The sequence below is a fragment of the Antrostomus carolinensis genome, unplaced genomic scaffold (genome assembly GCF_000700745.2).
Source record: "Antrostomus carolinensis isolate BGI_N321 unplaced genomic scaffold, ASM70074v2 scaffold28706, whole genome shotgun sequence".
Classification (NCBI taxonomy): Eukaryota; Metazoa; Chordata; class Aves; order Caprimulgiformes; family Caprimulgidae; genus Antrostomus; species Antrostomus carolinensis.
Window position 1 is genome coordinate 26,543 of NW_010322966.1, and position 16,625 is coordinate 43,167.

The window sequence follows — 16,625 nt, forward strand, 5'->3', positions numbered from 1 at the left end:
TTCTCACCCCTGCATTGAAGGATTGCCCCACCCTTGGTTAAAGTTTTGTTTGCCGCTGCTGCTCAGGCCCAGGTCAAGAACACTTCAGCTTTTGTTCTGGGCAGCACACACCATGGGCTGCAGAGGAGAACAGCTTTCCCGACTTGTTTCCCTTTGTCCTGTGAGCTGCAAGCAGCTGCATTACCTCTCCCTGGGTTTCTCCTGCTCAGATTTGATGTAAAGTCTAGGAGCCAAGTTTAAACCTTACAACATCTCTGCAAAGCACAAGAGTGAAACCAGCTTACCTAGAGCTGCTGGAAGCCAGGCCAGGAGCACGCCTGCTTCTCGCAGGGGAATCAGAGTCGAGCCCTAGAGAAAGGGGCAGAAACCAGCACCCGCAGAGCCACAGGAGAACGGCAGCAGAGTTGTGCCTCCGAGCAGGACAGGAACTCAGCCAGCCTCTGCCTGGGCTTTGGGGCAGCAGCACTGGGGGCAGAGGGGAAAAGAGTGCCAGACCACCCCCTCCCCACACTTTGGGGAAAACTCTTTCACCTGGCCCTGGATGGTTCCACCCCCTCTCTCTTTGCTCTTGGCTGAGGGCGGGGGAGCAGGTAAGTGAAGACACCTGCACCCCACACATTTGGCCACTGACGAGCAGGGAGGGGGGGCTGGCAGCTGCCTGCAGCTCCCGGGCAGGGGGTGTTTGGCTTTGTGCCGCTCCAGCCCCGCATGGCGGGTGACAGCCGCTGTTTGTTGTCAGCCAAATGCTGCATCCCCCCTGCTAAGAGGCCCCGCATGGGATCCCAACCTGGGGCTTGAGAATTCAGTGGCTCTTAAAGCTCTGCAATAAAAAACCATTTGACTTGAAGAATGTTGTTATTCCTGCAAGGGGGTTTGTGCTTGGATTTGCTTTATATGACCCAGTACATGTGCTAACCAAGGAAATGCACTGCAGGAGTCCCCCAGGAGGCTCACCAAGGACTGAACAACAGACACCCCCATGCTGGGCAGTCAGGTCAACCCAGGAGGAAGCAACAAGTCTGGCTCAGGTTGGCTGTCCAGCAACAAGGCAATTCAAGTGCCCCAATCCACCTGGGCACAGAAACACTGTTCCCCAGCATGTCCCCAAACAGGCAAGAACATCCTGGGCCCCACCAAGCCCTACAGGGAGAGGCAGACTGTGCCCCACACCGTGCACATGAGGACCTGCTGCTGACACCAGGGATGGAGAAGGTGCCGGTGAGCAGTGCTCCCTCTGCACTCAGCCGGGCCAAGGAAGCTGATCTGACAGCATCAGACAGTGGGTTCTTTTTCTCCAGCTGAGCAAATCTTTCTCCTCCAGCTTGTGACATCAGGTAAGCTCTTACTGAAACCAGCTGGTAGATTCTTCTGCAGTGCTAGAGGGTGACCGAGTGGGTACGAGCGCAGAGGCCACATCCTGGGCCAGGTGAGAGGGGAGCCTGCAGCCCTAGGAGGACTCCCCATACCTTTTGTGAGGCATGAGGAGAGGTGGGTATTTTGCTGTGCTGCAGGGAAGCACCATCACAGGCGCCTCTGCTGCTCGCCGGGATGTGGCTGTCTGTGGAAGAACTGCAGCGTTGGCAAGAAAACCTTTTTCTGCCCTTCTCGCCTGCATGGAAGCAGAGTGAGACAAGGCTTAAGGCTGCAAACACAGTAGGAGAAACTAAAATAAATCAGGATCTTTATTTCCCATAGGAAATTTACCTAGATCCCATTTATAGTCCATTTGCCCTCATCCTTATGTAACTCCTCTGCAGGAGAGGAGAAGAAAACACTGAGAAAATAAACAACTTGCTGCGAAGAATTAGTGCAAGAGACTGAGTCACGTCTATGGATGCAAGCAGATAACCTAGTGCTCACTGAACACGCTGCGGAGAACAATGAACGCTGAGATCAACAGCGTGTGTCATGCATGTACAAACCAGCCCCAGGTAACATGACTGAAGTGAAGCCACTGGTGTGGCTTGAAAGAGATGCACAAAAACCACACTTTGGAGTTTTAGTTTATTGCTCTTAATGGCCTGCCTTCCCCGTGCCCCATTTCCTTTTATTGAAGCTGTCAGAGAGGCATTACATGATCTCACACGTGCAAAAACAGTGTTGCAGTCGAGCTCATACAGACTTTTAAATGCCACAGCTGAAGAAAACAAGACACTGGGAACTGCAAAGGGAGGAGGCGGCAGCAGAGTCCAGAGCACACACCTACGGGCAAAATTTCCAAAGGCTTCACAAAGCAGCCAAGCCACAGTCTCTAACCAGAGACAGGCGAGCAGGAAAGTAAAGGTAGTGTTCTAATAAGCCAGATGATTCACTGAAGAAGGGCAAGGAGTCCTGTTGCAACAGAAGGCTGATGAGTAATTAATGGCTCGTCCTAGGCACAAGGCTGTCTCTTTCACCCCGCTGCAGAGCCACCTGCCAAACCAGCTCCACTCACAGGCCCATGGGGCAGCAGCACTCACAAAGCTGGAAAAAAGAACATTACACCCGTATTTGCCCAGGGCTTTCCCTGTGCTGCCCAGCTCTCTTCAGTCCCTCATGCTCGCCACAGCATGGTTTGTGTCCTCATTAGCACCCTGTGACATAGGGAAACACAACCAACTTCAAAGATAAAGAAACATCTAACCAAGTATCCTGAGTGGGTGCAATTCTTTCTCCTTTCTTGTTAGTCTGGCCCTGGCAGTGATCACAGCAGTGTACCAGGAGGACTGCTGGCTGCAGAGACCTTGCAGAAAGTACCACCTCAGGGTCCCCACACATGGGGCTCAAGGCACCAAACCCTCTAACCAGCCTTCTCATCCTACTTCCAAGATGTGGAAAACAGTGGTGGCAAAATCAACTACTAATGGTCAGAGACAATATTCTTCTCAGCCATAGAGGACAGTCTTCTAACAGCTCACTTGCCTTCATGCAGCTGGCATTTGGACAGCAGGGAATCACAATATTCTGGGGATAAAAACAATCTCCTCCACATTTTTTTCCCTAACCAGATTTCTTTTCAGTGAGTCACTCACATCCACATGCATGTCATGCACAGCAGATATAAACAACTACTGGCCAGGCTGCTATCAGAAGAGGCTAACAGGTTATTATGTACATATACTGAGGTGGAGTCTGACCTTTATTTAAACACTGCACATCTCACACCCATCCTGTGAAGCCAAGGGGAAGTACTTGGCTGTTCTGTACATACCGTAATTGCAGTACAAAAGCAGTTAGCAATATACTATTTAAATAAGGAAGTAGTCATTGTAGTTGAGTTTCACAAATTAGTAGGGCTACTTTCCAAAGTCATTTTAACCATAATAAACACAGCTCAATACCTCTACACTATGCACATGCACAGTGCTGAGCTGGTACCCGAACAGACCAGCGCACAGCCTTTCCCAGTGCACCTGCACACCGGTCCTGATGCACTGGTGCTCACAAACCTGCCCAGGTCTGCTCACAGACAACATCCTGCTGCACGCACACAGAAAAAGCCATCTGGCACACACCCCACTGCCTACTGATGGCTACAGGCCACACAGCAGTTTCTTTAAAGTGTTACAAGAAAGCATTCCCTAAATAACACCTAGGAACACATCTGTCCTCCCTGAGAAGCAAAGAGCCTGTCTCAAACAAGATCCCATTGCCAGGGCCATTCTGCCACTTGGGCAAACAGGGATGGTTCCCCCTTCTAATGTGAAGACAAAAAGAAATCCTCTTTCCAGGGCAGCACGCGGGCTGCTCTCTGGCAGAACAGCTCCTCCCCACCACGGGACCACAGAGCTAACAGAGGTGAAACTGCTCTGATAACTAAACATGAAAGCACATCCCTACAGACTCCCAACAGCAGCAAGATGACTTTGCCGACCAGCCTGGGAGGTGCTGAGCTCCCCAGCAGTGCAGCACGCAGCTCAGAGCCTAAAGGGCATTAATTAAAGCATATGCCAGATGAGCAATGCCAGGCTGGTGAGGATTATTGACAAAGCTTCTCAGAGCGCAGCACAGTAACCACAACTATAAATTATATTCTCCAGGGGTGGCAGGCGGTGGAAGAAGGAAGAAGTTCACAGTGAAAGATTTCCTTTCCCTCGAAAGGAAGAGGTTAGAGCAACACAGCCAGCACTGCTGTTTGTGGCCCTATTTCTCTGATAACCACAGGCCTTTGGAAACCCCCGGAGCAGCCCCCCACATTCTGTGAACAACCTCCCTCCACCTCTGGCAGAAAGAAGCGTGTGTTTCACTAACCTCGAATCTAGGGGTGACAGAAGAGAGATGGGCACGGGGAACATGCAGACACAACACACAGCCTTGCTGCCGCTTCTCCTGCATGGGACAAACTCTTCCCTGCACGTGTGACCCACCACTGAGCTCCAGATGCACAGGTGTTGCTGAGTATTTTACTCTCATACGCTGCTGGAAGAAAGGAAAGACTCTAGCTTTATTCCGACTATACTAAGTGAGGAAACTGCTCAAGGGGGCACTGGGATTGCTTGTTTTGCTCATCTTTGTAGTAATTCTCTACAGCTTCTTGGCCACCTGGTCGGCTTCCTGAAACTCCTCAGCCTCTATCTCCTTGCACACAAGTCCTGGGAGGAAAGGATTTTGGAAACTGCCAGATGTGAGATGCAAACAGCCTAGGACTGAGAGTTCTGCAGCTCTTTAAATATTGCTCGTGCAGCTCCAGTGGTCTCCTACTCCTGCTGGGAAAAAAAGAAACAAAAAACCACTGCAGAACGCATTGATTCAGGCAGATTCACTGACATGGCTGGGACAGCCACCAGTTTAGCCACTGCTTGTGAAATACAGTGAGGGATGTTGTACAAGGAGACAAGGAAGTGAAGGTGTCCCATGCTACCACTTGCAGCAATGCCTCTTTGCCTGGTGTAGACAAGGCTTTAAGATCAACACTCCAGAGCAAATATTGTCTCATTTACAATGTTCTTTCAGTCTTTTCACTGGGAAGGGTCTTCCCCATTCACCAGCAGGCATATGGGAACAGAGGGTACTGGCTCCACTCTGCCATGGTCCCGTGAGCATGTCCTGGAGCCCCCTGTGTGTTGTACTCTGTGGAGAAGGCCGAGTAGCTCATTGCCCTGTACTGGCTGTGGGAAGGCACCATCCACTGGCCGAGCCCTTGCTCAGTGCCATAGGGACTGTACATGGGTGCTCGGGCCCCAGGTTTCCCGACAGAGTCTAGAGCCATGTTCACCACTCCCGTGTAGTCCTGGGGAGGAGGCAGAGGTGGGGGGAGCGGAGGCAGGTTGGTGAAGCCCTCTGGGAGCTGTTTGGAGTCGTGCTCGGGCACCGTGGCGAGATCTAAGGGGTGGCACCTTGCCCGGAAATCGTTCAAGGTTGCGGCATCGCGGGTGGGAAGCTGCTGGCTGTCCCCGGCTTCGTGGAACCTGAGCCCCGAGGGCAGAGAGAAAAGCAAGTCAAACCTACCGCAGCGGAAAACCACTGCAAACCCACACAGAGCCCCTGGGGAAGGGCAGGGCAAGCTTTTAGCATGCCCTCCTCCCCTTGCCTACTGCTTCATCTTACTGTTAGTGTGGGTTTTAGTCCAAGCCTTGCTGTCACTCACACAGAAAAACTAAATGCCAGAGAAAGTAAGCCCAGACTACCCTAGTTCTGGCTCGTTTCTAGTCTGGCCTTACTATAACTCAGGCCTGATTTTGCAATGATAAGAAGGAAAAATCACTGTAGTACTGCCACTCCTCCAATACATTTCCTCTAAAGGACAGGCAAGCTCTGCAGTACACAGAGCTGGCTGGGGGAGCATTTCATAACAGCATAATAAAGAGCACTACTAAGACATAAGTACACCCAGAACCAGTAGGGGCTGAAGTAACATGAAAAGGCTTTGCTGTGGAGCTACCTCTGTGCTAATCTAGCACCTACCACCCAGGTATGCTGTCCAGCAGAAAGGCATCCTTCCCTGCTCCCACTGGCTGGTTTTCTTAGGAAATACCCAGTAGAAGAGGAGGAATCTCATCAATCAAAGGGTGGCTTGGACATGAGAACCAGCAGGTGAGACTCACCGATATGTCTGGTAGGACGGCGTAGGCACTTGCTGCTCTCTGGCCAGACCCTCCCTCTGTTCAGCTGCCACTGGCGATGCTGTGGGAAAGGCATGGCTGCCATTCTGCTCCGAGACCCAGAAGGGGTATCCGCTGCTGACCACGACAGGGTTACTCTCTTCCTTCACATCTACATTCTCATCTTTCTCAAAATCTGACTCACAGCAGGGAAAAGAAAGAATGGAAAAAAATGAGAAGGTGGAAGAGAGAGCCAGAGCTCACAAAGGTCTGTTGGCAGCTGCATTAATCATAAGATGGTGGAAGGAAACACACTCATGCCTCCTCTGCAGTCTTACTATCTTAGGGAACGAGCCCTTTCCAGCTTTTTTCTGCCCTTACATTGTGGTGTTCAGTCCTGCCCTGTCCTCTCCATAGCTGTGCTGCTGCGAGCAGCACCATGAACTGAAGCAAGGAATGATCAAGCTTAAAAAACAACCTAACAGAGAGAGATTTTTTTTTTTTAATGGTATCAGTTCCCACATCTGTATCACAATCCAGCTGCACAAACAGCACTGCTGGCACAGCTGCACCGATGAGAACCAAGAAGAAAGCAACGGGTGATGATACTGCAAGCTCACATTGCTGTTGAAGAGAAATGTTATGAAAGCACAGCCTACAATCATACATGGTCACAAAGCACAGCCAGGCTGAAAGGCTGGTGAGAGAGCTGATGAGTAGTCAGTCACAACAAGCAACTTGTGAGCAGACTCCTGTGGATCCTTCCCAGAAAACAAGTCAGAGACTCAAAGCTATACACAGCACTCTTTAGGGACTCCACCCAGGCCACTCTCCCCACAGAAGGGGCTATGTTGCTGTTTCTTTTAATTCCCATGGCCCAGGCACTGTTTGGAAATAACTCTGTGTTTGTTGTGATCAATATTACCACGTTCCTCAGCACTGGACTCCTTTTCCTCGGGCAGCTTCCTCTTCTGGCCCCTGGCTGGACTAGGCTTCTGGCATTTGGCTCGTCCTTCCCTGGAAAGAAACAAGACATGGGGGCAGCTTGTATGTAAGCTTTTTCCCTAGATAAATATGCAAGGGATGCTGGACAAGCCCTGGAAGACAAAAAGATGGATGGGATGAACCCTTCTGACATTCTATGGCTTACACCTCTCCTAGCAAAGCACTCTGACGAGCCCTTGAAGATATGCCTGCAATAGCAGAGCGACAGGGTTAGCCATGTCACCTGCCACCAGTGTGTGCTTCCAGCGAGAGCCCTCACCCCACCGGATAACGGGGATAAATCCATGAAGGGATTTATTGTACCAACTGCTTCAAGTTGGTACAAAAGGCATAATCAGCACGGGAAACTCGGCACCGGAGGTTTCGATACCAAGTTTGTAAGCACAGTCTGATGTTTGCTGTATGTACTATCCACACAGTTACATGTATAGCAGGGTGGGTCTTTCACTTGAAAGCAGCTTTTTCCTAAATGGAACATGAGTCTAAGCTTAGTCAGAAATGATCCTATTAGGAGGAGAAAGAAAATCCATGACATTTTCAAAGTTTAAGTAAAAAAGAATCAGTTTTGGCCTTTTTCAACAGGAAATGAGATTTTTTTTTTTTTTTCAGGCATAAAATAACACAAAACAAAATCTTCATGACATTTTCTGCTTGGAAAAAAACCAGTTTTTCCTTCTCTATTGCCAATCTATGGTTGCATTTAAGCTTTTTTTTTTTTTTTTTTTTTTTAAATCTCCACTGGCTGCCCTCAGACCAGAGAGAAGATCTCACTGGTATTGGTATCCATCTTCCCTCTTGCAGACAGAATCTCCTGTTGGAAGAGACACTTTTCCATACACAAGGAAAGGAGATAAGGGAGCCTCCAAATGTCAGAATCAAGCTGATCTCAAAGAGACACAACGATCTTCTGTGGGCTCCTGTTATCACTGCTGTTCACACGTCAGACTCCAGCCCAGCTCCAGCTTCCAAGGGAATGCAGGTCTCAAATCTGTCACACCTCCCACGTTCCTGTAGGAAATCCTGTATCTCCTCCCACTGCCCAAGTCTCTTGGGAAGAGGCTGCACAAGGGAACATCATTCCCAGATACAGGCAAATGCAGCGTGCACAACGCAGCAGGCTCTGCAGAGCTGGTATAATTTTGCCCAATGGTCTTGGTTAAAATTCACAAGTGAACTCCAGTTATAAATAAACTAAGATAAAGAAACAGTTTACCTTCGAGTGTTCTTCCCGTGCTCACGGAAACCTTTAGCAAATGGATTGTTGTCAATCTTGAGCTTTGTAATCTTAAAACAAAAGGAATGAAATTCAGTATCATGGTGACTGGTTGGGTTCTTTACTGTTTCAAAACCTCACCTCAGTATTTATCACAACAGCTTGTCCAAGAATTTTGGCCATGTCCTTGCCAGCAGCTCCCATTATTGATTAGGAACTGACACACAGAGAGAAGTGACTTTGACAAGGCCAGCAAGAATTTCAGTGGGATTCATCTGACTAAAGAAATACACAGGGTCGCTATTTATATCTGGGCTTCTGCCCATACTTTTTAACTGCGTTGAGGGTTCTGTTAATCACTGACAGCACACTTAACACAATTAAGGTGCACGATTCATCTCATCCCAGAGCAGATGTCTTCCATAGGAACAATAATGCGCCCACTTCTTCCCACTGTCCATTAAAGGTCCCCAGGGTGAGTCGCTGGGAAAGAGACACCTTCCTGTACAAGATTTCTGAAGACAGTACCTAGCAACATGTCCAAGAGCAGGACTTGCACACTGTACCTGCTCGTTCTGGTAGGCAGTAACAGAAGTGAAGACTGTCTCAGGGAAGCTGAAGACTTGGAAGATGCTCCAGCGGACACTGAAGAGGTCATCTGCCTGCACAATGTGGAAGCGAGGCTTGTAACGGTGCATGGAGTGGAGGATGATCTGGCACAGAGAAAGATAAAGGAGAAAGTTTCCATGTGCAACAACTGCCAACACACTGTGCAAAGTCTCCTGTGGAGACTGCCAGGACAGCCACTTCAAACCAGAGATGCCTGTCTGGGGCTGGTGCCTCCACCATGCCTCTATAGTGACAGTACAGACTAAAGCCTTCCCCAGCAGGTAGTTAAGAGGGCACAAGGGCTGGGCTGGTGATGGAATAAAGGGCACTTGGATATGTTTTCATTTCCACATGATCTAATTTCTCACAAATCTCACTTATTTCCCATAACAACCATCTGCAATGAATTCCAAGAGAGCACAGCACAAAGGCCAGCTACAACCTACATGCCCATGTTGATCCAGAGTGTTGTTGGTGAGCTTCAGTTTTTGGAAGGAGACAGGTTCTTTCATCCAGTGGCTGCCAGGAGCTGGGGAATCTGGGTGGACATAGGTGCGACAAGGGAGCTGGGGCTCTGCTTTTCCAGCAACTTCCCACTGATCTTTATTCCACTGTGAAGGGAAAGACAGAAATCTAAAGCTTAAAAAAATGCCCCTTTCATTACAGGAAAGCCCCAGCAACTTTGCTTCATTCTCAATTTAGTGGACTCCTCTGAAGCACGAGTAGCAGATTGTCTCTCATGAGCCACTGTCACGTTACCAAAACAGCTCTAAGTTTAGGCCTCATTTTTTGTCCCTTTCTCCCAATGGCTGTCAGAGAAGTCTGACGTTAATAATGATTAAAACTGTACTGCTTACAATGAAAACGAGTTACCCTTCCAGCTGCTCCCTAATCAAAACTGACAAATAACTCCAGAGAAGCATAAAATCCACCACTTCTGAACTTTGTCCAAAGACTATTTATCAGTCTGGTCAGTGAAGCATAAAGATTAATCTATTTCAAACAAAGATGGAAGGACAACATAACTTCTGTTATTTAAAGTACTTACCTTGTACCTGAAGTTGTCCATTGGCACAAAATCTACCAGCATGAGGTACTTGGCATATGGGATTAAGCCAGAGACTTTGATTTTGCATTGTGGAAACATTCTTCTGAAGGAGAAATGAAATATACAGTATAAGAATTTCTCTATAAAGTGGGTATGGCCTAATGATCAAGCAGCATGTCACGTTTACTCACTATTGTGCAAAGTTCTGCCAGCAGTATTTCTACAGGCCAGCTATTAAACGTTTTTCTATCTTATTGATGTACTATGGGTTTAGGTGGAACGGGCACTAACAGGGCAGCAGTCACTGAAGGCCTGACATTGTTACTGCTTTTGTTCTTCTGATTCCTGTAACACAACAGTGGGAACCTTAAAAGAAAATATTTGGAATTTGCACATAGTTCCTGGCCTTCTGCAGCTATCACAGACCTGGAGGATAGATTAGAGCATTTTCTAGCGTGGGTAGAAAATGTGCTCTCATCTAAGAGCACATCTGTCTTTCCATTCCAGTACTCCCTGCCACCACTTTCATCTTCTGACTCTGCAAAAAAAGCTTTGACACCTACCACCCCACCCAAAGGGATTATTTCAGCTCACAGCAGCTTTGACATAATACATTACAATTTCATATTCTTTCACTGCAAGCTCCACAAAGCATGACTCACTTAGACTTTGGAGCAGTCTGCACGCACAGATCGTTACTATTCTACGCCATGTTCTTGTCTGCCAATGCAGACTCAATCCCAGGTATTTACAGCTCCACGGCTGCTGCCTGTGACTGAGGCAAAGGAAGCCCAGGGCACTTTGCAGAGCAACCCTGAAGTGACAGGAAGAACATCCTTTAAGTGGTGAGATAAGAGTACAGAATTTTTCTCAGCACATTGGCCCCACAGTGACCTTTTGCACTTCACAGTTTGGACTTCTCTGACATCCCTGAAAGCACGATTCTTCTGTCAGAGACAGGGAGATGCACATAATTTGCTACAAAACTAGTTTAAGGGCCACCACTGAAAAAATGGGCACTTGGAGATTTTGACAACAGCTTGAAGGGGTGCAGTGTGGGCAGGTGTCCTGTTCCCCTCACCTTCCGGATTTGGTGATGATCATCTCAGTTCCTATCTGATGAAACTTCATCCAGAGATCCATGTCTTCAAGGGTGACCACAATGGAGCTCTGTGGGTATGGCTCCAGGCTGGGGGAAGGAAGTGCCTCACACGGCGCTTTCACGTCTACAAGGAGAGAGAGAAAACAGTAACTTCAGACAGGCAGGAGGGGAGCCAGCATGAAGCAGCCTCTCCTGCTGGCCCTCCCAGTACCCTCCAGTGCCAGCTCCATCCAGTACAGGGGCTACTGAATTTCACACACTGTTGCAACAGACTGGGCCATCACTCCTCCTGTCCAGCCACAGTACGTCTCAGCCCCAAAACATCACACAGAGCACAGCGCTGGTTCAGCTCAGGGAGCTGCATGCCCTGATTTCACCCATGAAGGTCCCAGATGCTGCTGAGAACAAGAGGGTCTGTGCCACAATAAACCTCTTAAAGAAAATCCATTATTTTTCTTCAAAGGCTTTCTGTTACTTAGTAGTCTCAGAAAGCATAAAGGCTTTTCCAACAGACATGGTTTTAGCTGATAAATTCTTTCGTAAAGATTTGTGTGTTGTACAAACTCAACCTGACTTCCTTTGTTCCAAAACTCATACGGGTGGGCAGCCCCAATCCACTTTCATTCCTATTCTGGTATGATCAGGGTTACAGAAAACACTTTACCAAGAGAATAAAATGAAAGATGAAAGGATTGGAAAGATTTTAAGTGTACCACTGGGTAATGGGAGAAAACAACAGATAGTTGGTAGCAGAGGTGAAAAATCTCTCTAGAGGACAAAGAACAGACAGCCAGGAGACCCTAAGGTAAGTGAAGGCAAGAAAGGGAGGTGACAGAGCCAGACCATGGAATATTCTGAAGAGAGGACTGCTGGTCTCAACTGGATTTGGAGAAGGGAGGCCACTGAGGAGCCTGTGACAGCGGTGGAAGGTGCCTCTTCAGTAACACACCCTGGCACATCAGAGAAGCTGCCTGCAATGTGCCTGCACTTTCTATTACAGGCAGAGGACTGACTATGGTCCTGGGGAGGAGGAAAGGGAAACTATTCTAGAGAAACTGTCTCTGGTCTTGATGGTACCACCACCTCTGTAAAGCCTTTTGGATTAAAAACCTCTTACAGACACTCTTAACTATATAGTAACACCCACAAGATTGCTGTTGCCATACTGAAAAGCCCAGGGAAAAAACCCACAGTCTCATTTTAGGTCAAATGTGACCTGGTATAACTACTGGTGGACTGGTTTCATCCCCAGTAAGGCTTTACAAACACTGCCCTGTAGTCTGAACGAGGCACTGACAAGCCTGCTGGGCTCGGGGATACTCACAGCAGCGCTGCCTTCAGTTCAGCGCCCACAGGCCACTTCTGCTGGCTGATGGTCTACCAGCCACACACAGATTTTTGTTGAAAAGGGAGATTTTTCTGCCTCTCAGCCTGATCAGATCTTATTCAGAGCATTTGAGAAGGGAATTTTCACCTTGTTAGAGCTTTCCTGAGTAATGTCTTCAAAAGAATAAGCATGAAAAGTAGACAACTACTTCCAGAGAAACCCACGTATTTCAGAAAGCAACATCTTTCCACAAAAACAGCCCAATACGAGTCTAAGGGGTTCTCTCCACAGTATTAGGAAGTAAAAAACATTTAAACATAATTTTGTCAGTTTGTAGAGGTCTTTAGGCATTAAAAAAAAAAAACAAAAAACCTCTACCCTTTTTTCTGCTTTGATCCAACATTAATGAACTGGCTAAGAAGTGACACCTACTTTGCTCACCAAGATTAGCCTGTTAACATCTTCTTACTAAAGCTTCCCCCATATCCTCTTGCAAAGACATGAAAGCTGCCACCAGACGATGCATTTGGTAGCTCAGTGCAGCACATGTATCAAAAGGAGTTACAATAAAATTGGGTTGATTTCCCACAGGAGTCATCCAGTCACAAACACGCGCAAACAGATTTTGATTAGCCAGACAGATGCTCACTCGCTCCTTCCCGAAATGAATTTTACAATTAACATTTTTGTAAGCAAATTCCAATGCCATTAAATGACACCACAACACGGCAGATCTCAGGAGTCCCTACTGAGAGGAGAGTTCCAATGAAATCAAGAAGAAATTGAAGTGAAATAAGTTCAATACCAAATAAAAAAATCAAAGGTAGATGTTATAATATTTTTTTTTAACCAAAATGAGTCCACAACACACCTGTATGAGCTACAGGATGCTACAGGAGACAGGGAAAAAGAGCACATACAATAAACACTGCAGCAAAGACTTTAAAATGTAGTTAATGTCTTTCACCCCACAGGTTTTATGTGCACAGTCTGAGGCTGAAAAACAGGACGTCAGCAGTTTGCATGAGGATCTGGACCTCAGCAATGGTGTGAGCTTGCTAATGGGTGCACACAGCTGACCACACAGTCTTGTGCAATCGGCTTCAGGGGGATTCTGCAGTGGTGGATCTGTTTGTAGGATCCACTTTGGGTTTTCTTTGCAGAGCCAAAGGCTGGCTTGCAAGGCACTTCAAATTCACTTGTAGTTAGTGCCCATGGTTACGTGTCAAGACTCACACACACACATCTCCCCCCCCCAAAGATGCCTGCATATGGGAACTACAGCACGAAGAGGTTTGCAGCAGGGTGTCCAAGCACTGAACTGAACTTGTTAGAGCTGTACTTCTACTGTTTCCTCTTCCATGCAACTTAGTTTTTATTTTTAATATTATTTGAAAGAGACTTACACATTTTCCAAGAATTTTAGTTCTAAGCTGTTTTAAAAGTATTGGTATTACCATTGTGATAGTAACACTGCACGTGGCACGTTTTAAAATATTCTTTATGCCAAGGTGAGGCTGAAAAGGAAGATAGCTGCTATGATAAAGGGACTGAAAATTAAGAGCTCTAATCTATTTCATGCTTGATTTTAAAGTCCTTATAGAAATAGGAGCAGTTTGTCCTTCAGTTTCTGTATCTAGAATAGGCTGTACTTATCTCTTTCCCATCTCAGAGATGAAAAGGAGAGAAAGTGAAATGAGAGTAAATTCAGGAATGCTTGCAGGGGGGATAAAATATTTGGACAGAAGATGCTGGAGTATAATCCACTCGCCTACAGCAGTCCCTCAATTGTCAATTACCAAGCCAGTGTTATGATGTAAAAAAAATTTGTTGCAGTCTTCCCAAAATTTATGGGATAGAGTTTGCCATACTGGGAAAACTCCAACAAGGCAAAAGGTACGCTTCTTGCCTTCACCAAAATCAGTTATTATTATATTTGTTGCTGTTGTCTTCTGAGTGAAGAAGTCCAACACTAACAGCAATCCAGTGTCCACAGGGAAGAAATGCATGTCAATATATAAAGCTATCTGAGAAATTAATTTTCCCAACAACCCAAAACCCCTCCATATTCTCTGATCTTATCAAAAGTCCACAGAAACATCCCAACCCTCTGGAGGGAACCTCATTTCTCAAAACCAGAAAACTTTTTGGCAATAATAAAAGTATGGTGTTTTTACAAATGCAATGGCTTCATCCTCTCAAATGCACCTAGTAATCACGTGGAATATTTCTGCTGTGTGGGGACATACACCAGAAACAGCTCAGTAAGGAAATTAGGTGACTTCTGCAACAGCTGGAATCTTTAACATGATAAAATACCATAATACAGCCCATGTTTTTCACTTGTTGCTCTTTTGCTTTTCAACTCAAAATTCTGTTGGAAGTTGCAGAAATCAGTATGAATGAGATAACACAGTACAGACTGCTTTATAAAAACCCAAAACAACAGTGAAAGTGGAAATTATGAGAGTCAGCACATTTATTTTGCTTATGAATGAAACAACACCTTGCAGAGGTAGAGAAACGAAGCTGAGGACAGCCAGGCACCTCTGACGTGTACATATGAACCACGTACCTAAACTATGGAAATAGCTGTTTCTTTCTGACGTAGAGTAAAACCCAAGACTAAATCTGGTTTTCAGTTACACTGACAAATGCAGTACCTCTGGACTGGCCCTTAGTTTCCCAATGCATATCTGTCATCATGCCCAATCTGATCATGCCCCACACAGAAGAGGCTAGCAGCACGTTATGAGATGGACTAATGAGGAAAAGAATAAATAAAACCCGAAGGAAATCACAAAAATCCTGGGTTTGGTGGGATATGCCTGCTTGGGGTTTATACTCTCAAAGAGCAGAGAAAACACAAAAGAAAAAGCACATACTTTGTATCAGAACCATTATTAGCAATATAACAATATTTCCAAACCTTCTGTGGCCTTCAACCAGGAGGAACTTGGGGTACACTGCAGACAACGTAAAAAATAACACCTCTAGCCTTCAGTGAATGATCACACCACACAAGGTGATATGGATAAGGGAGTTTTGAGCACAACTGTGAGCAAACCTTTGCCACTTTACAAAATATCTTCCCAGACTCACAAAGAGCACTCAAAGCCACAATTTCTCATCTATTCCTACAAAAAAAAAAAAATTATAATTCCTCTCCAGCCACACACACAACTACTATAAATGCTGGCAACCCTTCAGGAGTGCTTGTTCTCTTTCTAACATGATCGGACGCTGTTGGCATAAGTCTAGCATCATGCAATAAGGAAAAGGAGGGTGTCCTTTACCTACCTGGTAAAGCTTGCATTTTTCCATGTACTGTGCAGTCTAGGAGTTTGCACGGCCGAGAGAGCCACCAGAGTTCTTACAAGGGGAGCCAAAATAGTCCAGTTCAAAAGCAGATCTGATTTCCTGAAGCAAGCAAAAGCCCTTCCTTCTGAGATCCAGTGTCAAGAGTGAGCGGGATGAGGATGGGACTCCAAGCACAGCTAGCCAAGGTGAGTTCCTGTTTTATGGAGGCTAATGAGCAGGGAGGAGCTTCTTGCCAGGGCTGTCCCCTTGCGATCCTTTGATGTCCAAAGGGACAAAGAGAGGAAGGATCTGCAGCAATGGCTGGGGCTAAGGGAAGAAAATCAAAGAGAATTAACATGGCTTTGACATACAGGAAACCCTATAGGGGAAATGCACCTTGATTTACTGCTAACGCACTTTTAAACAAATAAAGACAAGACCAAAAACATCAGCTAAAGACCTGTCTACAAAATAAAATATCCCTTAAACAGCAAGCAGGAAAAATTTCCTTCTGGCCTTTCTACAGATTTGATGTAATTTTCATCTCCAGAGCACAGAAGCATTTTACTCTTGATTTCTGGGATGAGAATCAGGACCGTACTGAGCTTGTTCCTTCCCAATGGATGATTAGCAGTCTGTGGTAAAGTTTGCTCTCACAACTGGGATACTGCAGCAACTCATTCATTCACCAACAGATGTTTTCTCCACTAACAGAAACACATTTGATGATATAATGTTTGTTACCTACCCAATTTCTGCATCCACAGCCCTTAACTGCACAGTTAATGTTCCTAGTGTGCTGTTTTTCTGCGCAGGGTCCTCATGGCTGCACGGCCTTTGTTCTGAAGCTCAGGACTGGGGCTGCTCCACATGCAGTATCATTTCAGCTGAGCTTCATGAGTGGAAGCTGCAATTGTTTAATGACACAGCCATGCTAACGTAATCTTCCAGGCACCAAACTCAGTCGGCTGGCACCTTCCAGGGCTAGTGCAGGTGACCCC

At 46.6% G+C, this 16,625-nt stretch overlaps 1 protein-coding gene across 1 annotated transcript; it reads right to left on the reverse strand.

The window, feature by feature from the left end:
• Positions 1-4,258: 4,258 nt before the first annotated feature.
• Positions 4,259-15,780, reverse strand: LOC104526873 (T-box-containing protein TBX6L). The gene is made up of 9 exons (XM_010170447.1): positions 15,625-15,780; positions 10,977-11,121; positions 9,896-9,998; positions 9,294-9,458; positions 8,805-8,951; positions 8,239-8,309; positions 6,946-7,037; positions 6,024-6,216; positions 4,259-5,387 (listed from the first exon to the last, which is right to left on the reverse strand). Exons 1-9 carry the CDS (start codon positions 15,638-15,640, stop codon positions 4,961-4,963), a joined length of 1,359 nt encoding a protein of 452 aa, XP_010168749.1. The 5' UTR covers positions 15,641-15,780; the 3' UTR covers positions 4,259-4,960.
• Between the last annotated feature and the right edge of the window lie 845 nt (positions 15,781-16,625).